This window comes from Ptychodera flava, chromosome 1, assembly GCF_041260155.1.
Source record: "Ptychodera flava strain L36383 chromosome 1, AS_Pfla_20210202, whole genome shotgun sequence".
Classification (NCBI taxonomy): Eukaryota; Metazoa; Hemichordata; class Enteropneusta; family Ptychoderidae; genus Ptychodera; species Ptychodera flava.
Window position 1 is genome coordinate 24,062,703 of NC_091928.1, and position 14,962 is coordinate 24,077,664.

The 14,962-nt window shown below is 37.3% G+C and overlaps 1 protein-coding gene across 1 annotated transcript; it reads right to left on the reverse strand.

Annotated features, from left to right (window-relative positions):
- Positions 1–807: 807 nt before the first annotated feature.
- Positions 808–9,979, reverse strand: LOC139133422 (kremen protein 1-like). The gene is made up of 9 exons (XM_070700013.1): positions 9,723–9,979; positions 8,506–8,643; positions 7,457–7,627; positions 6,258–6,533; positions 5,661–5,996; positions 5,035–5,220; positions 4,542–4,583; positions 3,659–3,743; positions 808–3,201 (listed from the first exon to the last, which is right to left on the reverse strand). The coding sequence occupies exons 1-9, from the start codon at positions 9,790–9,792 to the stop codon at positions 2,976–2,978; spliced, it is 1,530 nt and encodes a 509-aa protein (XP_070556114.1). The 5' UTR covers positions 9,793–9,979; the 3' UTR covers positions 808–2,975.
- Between the last annotated feature and the right edge of the window lie 4,983 nt (positions 9,980–14,962).

Sequence of the window (14,962 nt, forward strand, 5' to 3'; positions counted from 1 at the left end):
GTGGGCCTTAAACTTATTTTGATTTTTGTAAGAGATTCGTTTGATCTTTCGCCAGGGACAGCTTGAGGAAAATGTTTGAGTCATTCAGTTTCGAGAGGCAAATAACCTTAGATACAACATACAAACCTGTGTTGGTCATTGCTTATAACTACCGGGCTCATTATGTTTGTGTAGAGTAACCACGATGTTATATTTGATTGCAGATACCATGCAATTCAACTGTTTCCACGGACCAAACAAAAGAAATGTTGTACACATTTGAATAAACAATTAATTTTGCTCATACATTGTTGGAGTCAGTATCGGTCGGATTTTAAATTATTTTGTCACGAAGTTCTGTCTTGTTTAATTGTAATCTGGAAGGGTAATACATTTTTAGCAAATTAAAAGTGCATAGTTATCTATTCTCACGTCACTATTAAATCGACCAGGATTATCTGACCAGCAAAAAACCAAAAACCGCTTTATACTTCATTGTTTACAGACATTGTTTACAGACAACTAATAAGGCAAGGGGCATATTTCTGACAAATACTCTTTGAGATGGCACATTAATACCACACTTTTCAACAAAACATGACGACGATAATGTCAGAGACGATGACACTTCAATAAAACATTTTAGGAGGGAAGTAGGATGTACAATATTGTTGGAGAAGTGCTCTCGTATTAGTAACTGCTTTTGTCGTTAGGTATGCGATGAGACTGGCCGTCAAAGCCAACCACAGATACAAAGCTGCAAATATTTGATATTGATGATTTTCTGAGCTGTATTGGTGTATTTTGCGTTATTTTTATTCTTTTTGCAAAACACAGTTCAACGTCTACTCTCAAATCATGTTTCAGCGTCACCCGTCCAACGCAAAATGTGTTCAAATTCAAAGTTTTTTTGCCTTTCTTTCCTGGTGATACTTGTAAACTCATACTGCAATCATATGTTTTTTGGTAATAATTCCCATTAATTCGAATGTGTTGTAAAATAAATGTGAGTAACACTTTGATGTCATGAATTAATGTTTAAAAAGTTTAGTCATTGTTCTGATTATTTTACCGGACTTGGAAGAAATGAAACATCGCATATGAAAAGTGCGCCACGCTCGGCAATTAATGTTAATAGCTGATAAATGCGCACAGTTCCGAAAGCTTGGCTTCTCAATGTCATCTTTTCAAAATTATCTCAAGATTTAGAGGTCTTTGTTTTTTTTTGGTTGTTTTTTTATCAATTAACTTTTGTCTGGACTAAAATTGAAGTTTTTTCACAAAAGTTTCTCATATCTTGCGGGATAATGTGCATCTTCAGGTAAAACGTACCTAGGGGACATATATCCAGACTCTCAAACTTTTACAACTCTTTTTTTAATTTACCACTTGTGGGGGCTCATTTTAAGCTCTTGGAGTAAGAGAAATTTTTACTGTCTTAGTTTTTCGAAACTTTATACCCACATATTAACACAGGGATGATGGCCACTTTGAAATTTCAAATATCGGCAAATGTTAGATACAATTTTGATCTGTAGTAACAAACTTTACAATTGACCCCCAATTTTTATTCTTGATTAGGTAAAAGTATGGTTGAAAGATTCCTTGAGGAAAGTTTGAGCAAAAGTCGAAGTCTTTTAATGCCCCAAGGCCAATACTTTGGTTAGCAAACTTGAGAAGGATGTCCCATGAGTAATTAAGCAAATGCAACGTCATTCTTAAAACAACTACAGTATTACGGAAATAATATCAAAGTTTACAGCTATTTAAGATATTGAAACAATGTCGCAGAGAATTACATAAAACGTTGTTTATGGTAGATAATTATCTAGAGCTTTCATTATAACCAAATATTAGACATTTTATAAATCGATAGACAAACACCAACTTTATTAATTGGGGTAAAACGACAGAAATATTGAGAGTGGATGTGTGAACGGTGATACATCACAGAAACAATGTTAATAATCACGATTTTAAAAATGGAATATACCCTCTCTCTTTGAATACCACCAGCTTATCTATTCATAGGTTTCCCCTAGTCAATATTTGGTCATAATTGGATTTCATAGAGAAAAATGTAAACATAATGTTCCGCGGATACATCTACGGTATACACCCTCGTTTAAGGTCATTTTAGGTCAGACTTTTTTCAATCGAACTTTGACCGTGAGAGCCTAAAATTGTCGAGCGGGTGTTTAAGTCAAAGGTGATACTTTGTGGTCATTTTGATGTTGCGTTTGTTCGAAAAACGTTTTCTGCAGTCAATACGGAGATGATTTCCAAAAGGAAAAAAATGGTCCAAATGTTGTAAAACCCACACAACTTTGATGAGCATTTGGGGAGTATATTTGATAAAAGCACTGCAAAAACAATTCCATGGTATCTTTTTTATTTCAAACTACGGTGCCTTGTCCCGCAGACAATGTCTATATGCATGTGCTTCCCGACAAAACGCGTTTCTGTGGACGTGATCATTTCTTTTGAGAAGGAGATGACATCTTTACGCGAATTATGTCTGACATAATTTTCGGCAGCTGCTTCCGGCATTTCATCGTGTTTGCAAATGATCTGATAGGCCCGTGGATTAAAAATCTCTACAAAATCTCAATCTGATTGGTTGAAATTCGTTCTTCTGCTGTGCGCATGCGTTGTAAATTGTAAAATACACCATCCTGTTATCAGTTGTTAACGATGTGGAAAATCTGTTACGATTCGTCTGTTTTGCTGTGAATGGTGACATACCATTCGTTTGACTTCTTCAATTCATTCAGACAAAAAATTATGAATCCAGACAATTACAAAAGCTTTATATCATTCTATTGCGGAAACGCTAGTTGTGGTGGTATGCTAAACTATATCCAAAATTCAAGCCGTCGCAGTAGGCGCCATTGTTTCACCAGAACGATAGCAAGGATTGGTGGCTATTTAAAACAGACAACGTGTAAGATGTGACCAGCATAAAATAGCCATGTTTCTTGCCATTTATGCGGTTTTCACTTTTGCAGGGCAGTCTGTGATTTTTTCTCTCCATCTTGCTGAAGACCGCCCTCAATGTCTGTACTTGCAGTGTCTGTCGCGACGGCAGTTTCTGACGTGGGTACTTGGCTGAGGTCGGGTCGTGGCTCTGCAGGCCGTGATCCGTCCTCGGTGTTGACGCTTGAATAACGAATCGTGGTCTGCGTTGAGTGTTCTGCTGTGTCCCACTTATTACCCGATGTCCTGAATTGAAGAATAAGACAAATTGGAAGAAATAAAAATCAATATGCGACAAACAGTTTAAGTAAACTTGGAACGTTTATATTCTCTTATAATTTTTGAAGTTTGTTAAGACTTTAGCACCATGCGGCTGTCTGAAATATTGGTGACGTCTTGACCATTGCTAATATATAGGCACATATGATTACTCTGAAATCTGCATGTAAGTCTATTGTCACGTGACGTGTTGTTATTTCAGCAAACAGTGATATTAAGACATCACATTTGATCAGAATCTTTTGCAAGCCTTAACATATTCTGATGTGCAGTGCACACGCAGTTCCAGTACGACAGTATATACGACAAGATAGCTGCCCAGTTTCAACGGGCATCCTTGATGCGTATACCGGGATGAAAGCGTGCATTTGAAGGATGGGGACGGGCAATCAGTCAAAAGCGTCCAATAGAAAAAAAAACTTGCCAATGTTTCTTGCAGACTTGCATAAATCCGATAGCAGCAACAGCGATGCAAACCGCGACGATGACAACAATAGTGGTTATCAAACCTGAAAAATAAAATAAAATTCCAGCCAATAGACAACTATAGACAATTGATAGCCATCTAGTTATCACATTCAGTTCTCATCTTATCGTTCTTTAACATTCAATGATCTATGTCCAGTATGCTTACATGTATAAGTACTGCAGGATAAATAAAAGGAAAAAAATGTACCGATTCTCCCCGAAAATTGCCAACCAGTAGATAGGTTTATATTTTGTTTTATCTTGTTTGTATCATGTTTGCATTTTATCTTCCTTATTATGAATCAGATTTCATGGTTTTCTCTCGGCCAGGTTCGTATCCTTTGGAATCAATGATAATAGCTTTGGGTATATATTCATGCTTGAAAAGGATTTTCCGGCCAGCAGTAGGACCATCGTGACAATCAGAACGATGCTGAAGAGAAAGCGCTGCAGATGCACTATCATCTGCAAACTTCAACAAGGCGACAATTATCATAATTATAAATTATCAAAGGGGGAAGGACAGAAATATAACCCTTGGGAGAACTAATACTATCGGATCCGAGGTACGACCGTCAACTGAAATCCTCATATATACAGAAGTCTTTGGTCTATAACATAGACTGATCTTGCGATGATGAGTGGCTGAGTTTCATTATATGCACAAGAAAATTCATTAAGTGTAGCATATTAATTAAATTTCTTTAAAAAGTCCGAATAATTCATGAATTACGAAAGAGAAGTTAACCATGATCTAAACCGATGAACAAGTTGCAAAGGATATTCTGTGTGAGATATATGCACTTGCTATTGTTCTCTTGTATCAACATTTTACATACCAACAGAAACTTTTTCTTCGGGTTCTTCATCAAAGGCTACCTCTGTAGAACAGAATTGAGAATATGAATTCTTATTCTGATACTAATTGCGATGGTAATAAAAATCGTGATGATGATGATGATGATGATGGATGATGATGATGATGATTTGATGATGATGATGACGATGATGATGATGATGATGATGATGATGATGATGATGATGATGATGATGATGATGATGATGATGATGATGATGATGATGATGATGATGATGATGACGATTTGATGATGGTGATGACGATGATGATGATTTGATGATGACGATTATGATGATGATGGTGATGATGAAATTGAGGAAGAGGAGAAAAAGTGTTTGGGTTTATGCCAACTCAATGATATGGCAATCTTTACGTTCTAACCCGCTTTCAACTGCAGAGATCCACTTTAGCCGTAGAAATGAATAGCGTCAGGCCACACATAGTAGTGAAGGAATAAATATGAGGCGTCTTACTTATACATTCTGGCAGTGAACCATTCCATGTACCGTCGTCGCATTCTATCGTTGTGTTGGTAGTATTTTTGGCGTAGCCCATCCTACATGCAACCCGAGCGTAGTCGCCAGAACGGTATGGACAGACACTTTCGGTGATGACTTCCCCGTGTTCTACGACACCAGGATCATCACAGCGAGAAAAACCTATTGCAAAGATTCAAGACATTTATAACAGATTCTTTTTTTCTCAAAAAATTACTCTACCAAATTGATTACTACGACATGATGTAGTTCCAACACAATCCCTCCACGTGGAGGGACCGTGGTTCCAAGAATGTGAATCAACACATAGGACTATGTTTTACATATTTGTGCAATTGCAAGGGGCGCCTTTGCACTCAGTGTCTAGAAAATAATAGAAGAATGCTGATGACAGACTTGAAGCTTTAACATTTTAATATATATCGCGAGGTGTTAAAGTAAAGGGACACATTCCTCCTAGCTCAGTTAACGTTTGTATTAACTGCTACTGCCGGAATCGATACGATAATATTGAGTAACAAAGTAGCTGTAAATTCTGATTGTTTGTAAATATTGTACTGCGCTGAGATGATGGCTATAGTTCAGATACAGCGGATACATACCTTTATACGCTATTGCAAATATACTGTTTCCCTGGCCCTCTTTCCTCTGTAGTCCAATCATCACCTCGTTGGAACATGAATAAATACTGTGATCTGGGTTCAAAGTTTTATTGCGCTGATCAATGATCCGGGCACTTCCATCGAGAATCTCGGCGAAGACGATGATGTCATCATCCCCGCTGATTTTTGATATAGTGAAATCAAGGCCGACGTGATCTTTCACTAAACTGACGGTCCATGTGCAGTGGTTGTAGCCGGTGTAAAAGCCAGGGAATCCGGGCGAGTAGATCGTTCCGCCGTCTTCAGTGAAGCGCCCTCCACAGGCCCCCATTTGAACTTGAAAATGGAAAACAATACTTATGATGCACTTCGAATAAATGAACAGAATCACTAATTAGTACTATGAAATAACTGCAGTACGTTTTCTTTCACATTCATTGTACACTCTCGCGTGATTTTTTCCCTTCTCGTCACCCTAGTTGTCGTTCACGTTGTTGTTGTTTTTTGTGATAGAGGTGATAATATCTACGTCGGCGGCAGCTCTCTGTCTTCAGAGTGATTTTTGGTGTTAGGCACGTCTAAATCACTTTCACTTACCATTATAGACCCCAGCAATGATACTATTACCGCCACAGGCCTGTGATTCGTCGCCTCCGCAGGGGACGTAGCAACGAGTATTTTCTTTTCTCTGCCAGCTATCACACTTGGCGTCTTTGTCGCGACAAATGCAGCGGTCACCAGACTGCAGCATCCCCAACATAAAGTCGTTATTTCGGCAATATTCCAGGCAGAGTTGAATGGTCATTTTGTCGTTTACAAACTCCTCGCTCAACTCACAATTGACAACCTCGTAACACCCGTCATAGCCATCGTCTGAATAATGACAGAAAGTAATTTTAGATTTGAAAGAAGCGACAAACCTCTAGAATTATGATGAAGTTTAAATTTGTAAGCCAACTAGGTCTAATACTGCACTAGTATTTTATAAAATCCGAAAACGGTATGATTTGATTAAGTGCAATGCCATATTATTTTAACATTCACTAGCAGCACTGTAATGGCTTGACATGTCACTATTTGCCTTGACCACATCATGGCAGCCAAGATTCAAAATTGCACATAATGTTGCAAATCACATAATACTATGGTGCTAGAAAACCTTCTGGAACTATTTCCATCGCATTAAATCTCAAAGATTGACCGACAAATATAATCATTCATAGTTTGTGATGTTGAGCTCAAAGTGTTCATAGTATTCACGCTACATGAATGTTATTAAAGTTAGCTTTACTGAGTCTTCTATGGACATTTTTTGATCAATGATAAAGTAAGTGTTGAAGACAGCAGTGATGACGAAAGCTGATGCAAAATTGTGAATGATAGTGATGTCGACGCTGATAATCGATGATGATGATGATGATGATGATGATGATGATGATGATGATGATGATGATGATGATGATGATGATGATGATGATTATGATGATGATGATGATGATGATGATGATGATGATGATGATGATGATGATAATGATAATGATTATGATGATATCGATGATGATGATGATGATGATGACGACGACGACGACGATGATGATAATAACAAAGACGATGATGATGATGATGATGATGATGGTGGTGGTGGTGGTGGTGGTGGTGACGATGGTGACAATTGTGATGACGATATTGACGAAGATAGTTTATGTATCCGTGGTCATAGTTCTTATTTAGTACTCTTTTGTGATATCATGAGAAGTTTTTTCCTCATAACACACAATATTAAAACGTTCACTCACAGTTACATGTTGCCTTTGCTTGATTACAGTGGCACGACAGATCAAGTTCAAAGCCACAATCTTGCAGTTTGTCTTCGGAGCCTTCGCATTGTATGTTAGCGACACAAACTGGCCCGACACTTTCATCCGACGTCCGTGGGCTTTTGTTCCACATTGCACCGGCAGAATGTCCTAGGAGATATTAACTCTCCAGTTAACTAGCATCATGTATAGAAATTTTACGCTTGTGGACGGAAGTACGTCCTTCGACCAGATGGGCCGGTGAAACGTCTCGTTTGAAGTCATATCAATAAATTGTTCTGCGTGTATCCTATCACAGAGCGGTTTATCCAACAGTTGCGCTCGATAACAAACCAAATTCATTACATTCAGGGGCAGAGACAATTCGGCTCTAATACTATTATACTGCACAAAAATCACTCTACTAACTACAATATCTTGTTGGATTGTAACGCTTCCATAGTTTTGGTTAGGGAAGGGGTTTGAAGTCAAACGAATAGTTTCATTTTATACAAAGCGCGTATTTAAATAATCTACGATCTCTATGACCGACACAATTCACAGCTAATACAATACGAGACACACATCCCCCATTAATAGAGTTCATCAGCAGTCTAGCAAACGTTGATGTATTAGCTTGTGTCAGCATGACATATCTTTGCGATGTAGATTTCATTACATGTTGTTACATGTACCCGGCTTCACATGATTCCACGGCCTTTTTGAATTGTTGTCCTTAACTATACTATTATATTAATTGATTGCTGTGACAGTACAAATCTTTGAAAATTGGTTCAACGTTGCAAGTCTGACACAAAAACACTTGTGACAGGCCATTGAATTTTCACCGAAGATGAGTGTACGGTACAGAATGCGCCCTTATCATCTGTATCATCGAAGCAAATTTTAAAACTCAACTTCTTATTTAGTTTCGATCAAAAATAAAGACTTTGACACCTCTATGATCTTCATATCACCTGAAACAAACCCTATACCTGGAATTAAAAAGATACATGCTTTTAAAATAATTGTGTTGTTACCCTAATTACCTAAGTCTCGGCAGAGGATATCAGCGGCATCTGTTATCCAGTATTGGTCATCGCAGACTGGTGTCCATCCATGGTCTGATAAATATATAGACACTCTGCCTTCGTAGGGTGTCACGCCGACTTCTAATCGACTAAGTTCTTCGAAAATCGAGAAAAAAGACAATTTATAGACAGAAACAGATAATTGATAATACAAAGCTTAAGGGATGAAGACAGGGGTTTTCTTGGAGCGCTTTTATCATTAAAGGGGACAGACCTCACTTTGGAAATTATTCAAGAAACCACAGTTGAATTGTGACGTACAGCAGAAATCATGGCAAGATCAATGTTCAGGCGATGTGGCTCGGGCATTTTAAAATTTACTTGAATTTGAAATAACAAAAGTTGATTTCCAGCCAGAGAGAGATACAGGTAGACGCCATGAAAACACCCTTCACAGCAAGGCTCACATACGCTGTATATGTTAATGTAGTACTTCAACGGTACTAAACGTGGTGAATACAATCAAATAAGTCTCAAAACGTCCCATCCAATTCAACGACACTTTGTGATAATTTCTGTAGAGACACGGATTACAACCATTATATTAGTCTTTCTCTGACACCCGTTGGTCCTTGGAAATCTCATATTTTGCCATGTGACATCGATGTACCGTGTATCTGTGTTGATATTTTATTCCTTACTTCTGAAATTTCATCATGACGTCATAGCGCGTGTCTATACAAAAAGTAGATATGACCTCAACAGCTAACTGTCAAAATTAATGGTTGACAAATTCACTCTGCCAAAATGGTTCAACGCTATCTTCTCCAGTGACGTACAGACAAACAGGTGAGCGGTGTTGGATTCAGAGACTGAATAAATTGCGTGCTTATCTAATATATTCATGGTGAGTCATTGTACACAGCTATGTGACCCTGTGACCTGTGATCGATATAGTTCGGTGAATCAGCTGTATTTGTGGACTAAAATCAGGGACGATCAGAAGAGATATCGCCACCACAACGCCATCTTGTCGGCTGACCATGGCGATGTTAAGCTGCCTGGGGGCTACTAGCATGCCGAGCATGCACAAGCGTTGTGCGCTATTTGAATACAGTTATTTCCAGCCTTTCAAAGTTATTTGGCGCGCTGATGATATTGGTGCGCTGACGTTCTCATCCTTATCTACACATAACGAAAGTAGATCTAGGTTGACGGCAGGAAAAGCTACTCACTTTGATCACCCGAAGACAAGCAGCTTGATAAACAGAGCAAGAAGATGATACAGCTGTAATACACTGTCATGGCCGTGAGCTGTTGGTAACTTCAAGTTCAAAGCACTTCACCGTACCGTTCATGTCACAGGCCGGCACTCGCTATAACGCAGACGTCCGCATTGCATTGCAACCGAACCAGCTTAAAACTGTGTCCCACTCGGTGCAAGGGTCGGTATTGCTGTGGTGTTGACTCTCTGGCTCGATACAAACATTTTATCATCAACGGTCAGCGAATATTAACCAAGAATCATGCGTATATGGCCGTTTCCATGGATAATGCGGGCGGAAATACGCATGGAGTCTAAATAAATAATGCACCAAGCCTATTAGGAACCACGAGGAAAATTTACAATTACATATCCAATTCCGAACCAGATTGATATTTGTATTTTATCTTATCAGTTTTTTTGCTGGTGACTATAATTCAAGTAGAATGTAATAATTCAAACAATTAGAGAAATTATTTCACTACAGCCTCGTAATAACACCCTTTCTGCATGACTTTATTTATTATGAGAAACACCTAGGAGGGGGTATCATAATGTTTGTGTTCTCTGTCAAATAAATTATACTTCATTCTTTGAATAAAATACGGCCGCATAAATCGATACGATCAATCACGAAACATGGCCACCCAACTTTCAAATCGCTGCAAACTTTTGAGTGCTAATTTTGAGGGCGTGTACTGTGAGTCAATGCGCATGTGCCGACTGAGGTAGATGTTTTACGTAACAATTGGGAGACATTCACAATAAATGCAGCCACAACATCTCTTCCAGATACTGACACAGTCTGCTTCTCTAAATTTCATGAATCCCCGAAAAACGAACAAACAAACAAACAAACAAACAAACAATGTGATCTGTGTTGCTAATTTAATTTAATGCATTATTTCGGCTTACGTCAGTACCTAACCTGTGAGCTGGTGTACGTTGGGAAATGGCAAGCCGTTGCTTGTGTCTTCAAAACTGGGTCGAAAGCAAATAGAGAATAGGTTGAAAATGCACATTGCGAACAACGGTAACGCGTACCGCCATCATGTGGCCGAAATGCAGACTCCTTTCCGGTTGTACTATAAGGTGAGTTGACCGGTCCGCTGTGATTTTTTTACGTAATTAAGTATTCGAATATTGCTGTGGTGCAATCCATAATTAATGTCAACCGTTGGCCAAAGGACCATAGTTGTACCTTTTGATAATAATTCCATTCTTCACCGTCTTCCAAAGTACATTAAAACCAATTAGACTCAACACCTTGTTTGAAGTTTACATGGCTAATATTGATTTGTCAACTATAACGATATTGGTCACTGCAAGCAAACGCGCTATACTGACAAATTTAGCTCTAGGCAATATGGTATATCGAGAAGAGAATAACGTGCATTTTTAAACTGAAAAAGAACAAAATTCTGGAAAGCCCGTAAGAAGTTATAGCTATAAGGAGATCTCCAGGTTCAGCTCAAACATTTTTATACATTTTTTATTACGTTTTCACAAAATACGTCGAGAGAGGCAGCCCGCATGTCTTTCTTTAAGTGTTCTAGTTTAAATATTAACTTCATGAAATTTTGTCTCTAAAGAAGTCAACTTTTTGTCGTCTGATTTGGATCATGTTACCCACAACAACAGCTTTTATATGAAAGAAAGAAATGAAAGTGAACAGAGCGCGCGCGCGAGAGAGAGAGAGCTCTTTATAGTCTTTTATCACTTTTTTGGTGTAAAACAAAAATATATTTCCTTACTTTTCTCCCTAAATTGTATTTTTAAATACCAGTATATACAGTTCAAAAGAGAGCATTTCGAATCATATATCCAGGGAAGTCATACCAAGAATATATTACAAATAAATGAAATACATTGCATCAGAGAAGAGAAAAGCTATGTCATTCATTCTTTCTTTCTTTCATAACATTTGTATCGATACTGACAAGTTGAACTACTTGATCAACCCAGTCTCCACCAGAAAGGCTAGTCACTCCAAACAATATGCTACTCCTATAGGTGTCGTACAAAGGTTTCAGTTAGTAGTAAGAATAGTTCCATCCCCTACGCTCTTCGCAATTATCAAATTTAAAGATAGCTTTCCTTTTTATATGCATGCGCTTTTAGAACCACTTATTGTTTTTTTATGACTTTTGACAGAGCAATTTTAATGTGCACCTTTTAAATTGTGTAAAGTTTTAATTGTAACTGAGAATTCAACCTGTCTGTACTTGTATGGAATCTGGTTGCACAAAGTTAATAAAATAATCAAGTGATGTTTACACTGTTCTGCATATCGCACAGTTTTGGAATGATGTTAAAATTAGGTTGACACATCAATTCCAATCCAGAAAAAAACTGGATTGTCAACGACAAATTGAACCTGCACACATTCTAGCCGTATTGTCAAGTTAACTTGGCATTCTTACGTGCTTTGGGAGTAGAACAAGAAACCCAATTTCACCAACAAAAAGTACATAAAAAAGTAACTATTAAATTGAAAGGGTAGAAGTGCACACTCTTCTTGTTACGTTTTTAAAACGATGTGTTTATTGGAAATAGGTTCGGTGTCTTTATGAGTGTTTAATAGGCTCACCGAACAAACACACTATCATTGATTTCACCTGTGACTTTTGATCCACATATATACAGAGCTTGATGTAGACCAATAATGGTCACCTGTTAAATACTTTCTCGATTTATGTCTGTGATCAAATCCTGCCAGAGAAGACGGAGAGATGCGGTTAAGCGTCGTAAACTGAGTACAGTTTACATGCGCACAAGGTGTGTGTGGTATTGTGTGGAGAAAACATAAGTGAAAGTGCTAAATTGTCCCGCGTGTGACATCATAGAGAACCTTAGGGACGATTCAGAATTTACTTCCAGGGGGGGTGGAGGATTTTCAGGGGGGGCCACCCATTTTTCCCAAGAAAATTTAGGGGGGGCCAGACAAAAATACCACAATCTTTTAGGGGGGGCCAAGGAAAAAAAACATCAATTCAATATTTGCCCAGAATTTCTGATCTCTACAAAAGAGAACCATAGACGCTACCTGGGTGACAGATAAACTCAAAATGTTTAGTTAAACTCCTTTAGCTGCCAAATTCGGTAATATTCACAGTGGTTTGTTTTATGCATTTACTGCAGTATCTTGTTCTCCTCCCTGAAGCGTCATGAAATGTCCAGTATTTAGCATGTCAATACAAACCATACAGTGAACAGTCAGGGTTGTTTTTGTTGAAAAGAGATCTCAGATCAAGTCCGGACTAGAATTCTTTATCAACAATAACAATGGTCATTTATGTTCACACTGGTATGTTGCTAAATACAGCATTGGGTGTTCTACCGTATGTAGTGATAGAATAACAAACAAATGCTGATACACAGAGATGAACATTGAACAAATGCTAAAAATTACAGCAAATGTCTTTTTAAGGTTGGGTTTACCTTGTAGCTTGTAAAGCAGTTGAAAGTTGCATGATACAGAAGTGTTAATCTATGCAAATGTATGCAAATCACCCGATTTTTTGGCTTCTTTTGCCTCCCAATTTCAAAATTTCCAAAGAATTTAACTCCACTCCGGCTGGGTCAAATTTTCTGAAATTTCACATTATGTTTTGTAAATGCTATATAACACAACAACTATCAATTGGTTTTGTTTGGCAATAAAGCTCTTACATTTTTAATAAGAGGCATTTGAATAAGAGGCATTTTAATTTTGCTGATCATGATTTTAATAAATTATGAGAGTGTCAGTCTTTAAATCCCTACAATTTTAAAATGAAGATGGATAATGCCAAATAAAATAGTTGTTTTTTTCTACATGAATACTATCCTTTCAAGTGAAATATTACATTTCAGAAAATACTGTCTAGTTTTTGACTTAAATTAATTTTTATCATTAATACAAAAATTGAGGTTTTTACCCCAAATATACACCCACTTCATCCTTTGAGTAAACTACTGCTACTGCTACTCTTCTTTTCTGCTCCTTTTTTCTATGTTTCATTCTCATCAATTTTACCCTTTCTAAATTTTTTAAATGTTCTACATAACTTTGTACAGTGCTTACATCTACTATAAAACTTTTGGAAAATAAATTTATGGCCGTCTCATCTTCAAGGTGCTTTTCAGCGAATAGTTTTTTAATGTTGAAAATAAAAATATTATGTATTACTGTCAAAAATATATGGTGAAAAATTTACAAAAGGGTTGATTTTCCAATAATCCTGTATGTGCATCCAGAAGATCATGAGGCACTGCACCAATGCTATGGTGTCGGATTGTTGAAATATTGTGTACACAAGAAATTTGCTGTAGTCCAAGAAGTGATCTCAGTGTGTATGAGGCTAGGAGAAATGTGGATAGGCTTACACATTGTGTATTAATGCTAATACTTTTGTGTCCCATTCATTCTGATATGTATAATCAAAGATTTCACAGTGGCGGCTGGCAGAAAAGGCAAAAAAACAAATTAACATGTATTGTTTCGTGTCATCTGAAAACATGCACATCATGACTATTTTAAAATAAAAGTTTGTTAAAAAAATTTGAAATATGAATGCTCTGTCAATTTTGAAAAATACTGCTGACAAAATGTGAATTTTGACTTACACAGGGTTATCTGCATTTTAATATGAACATTGGATTGTGAATGGAATGAGCAGAATAACATGTGAATTCATGTTTTGGATAAGGTGTTTTGTTCAAGAAATGTTCTAAAATATTCCTCAGCATTGTTGCTTTCAGTGGTAGCTACTTGGTTTTATGACAACCAAATTAGAAAAAAAGAGAAAATTAAAAACAAGTTGGCTTTCACCAATTTTAATTCCTAATGTTTAAAACTTTCACCGTGAGTCTGCAAATATTCAGCATCATCAAATGAAAATGTATGCTGAACGTGTGCATGTACATCTCACTTTCCAGAAATATCTGGATATCTGCAATTGATGTACCATAAAACTTCAAGATATATATCACTTTGCCAATTATCTGCTCCTCTGATTTTCTGTTCACCATTTCTAACTGACATCTTTGCTTGTCTTTGTGTGCATCATATGTATCAGTGAGACATAACGAAAAAAGTATTCATAATTAGTAATTATTTTTTCTTCAGAAATTTACAACCGGATATGTTTATTGCTACCCTTTCCAAAAGTGTGCCACTTGCAGTCCCTGCAAATCATTCTTTTTATAGTCACATAACCCTGAAATGAT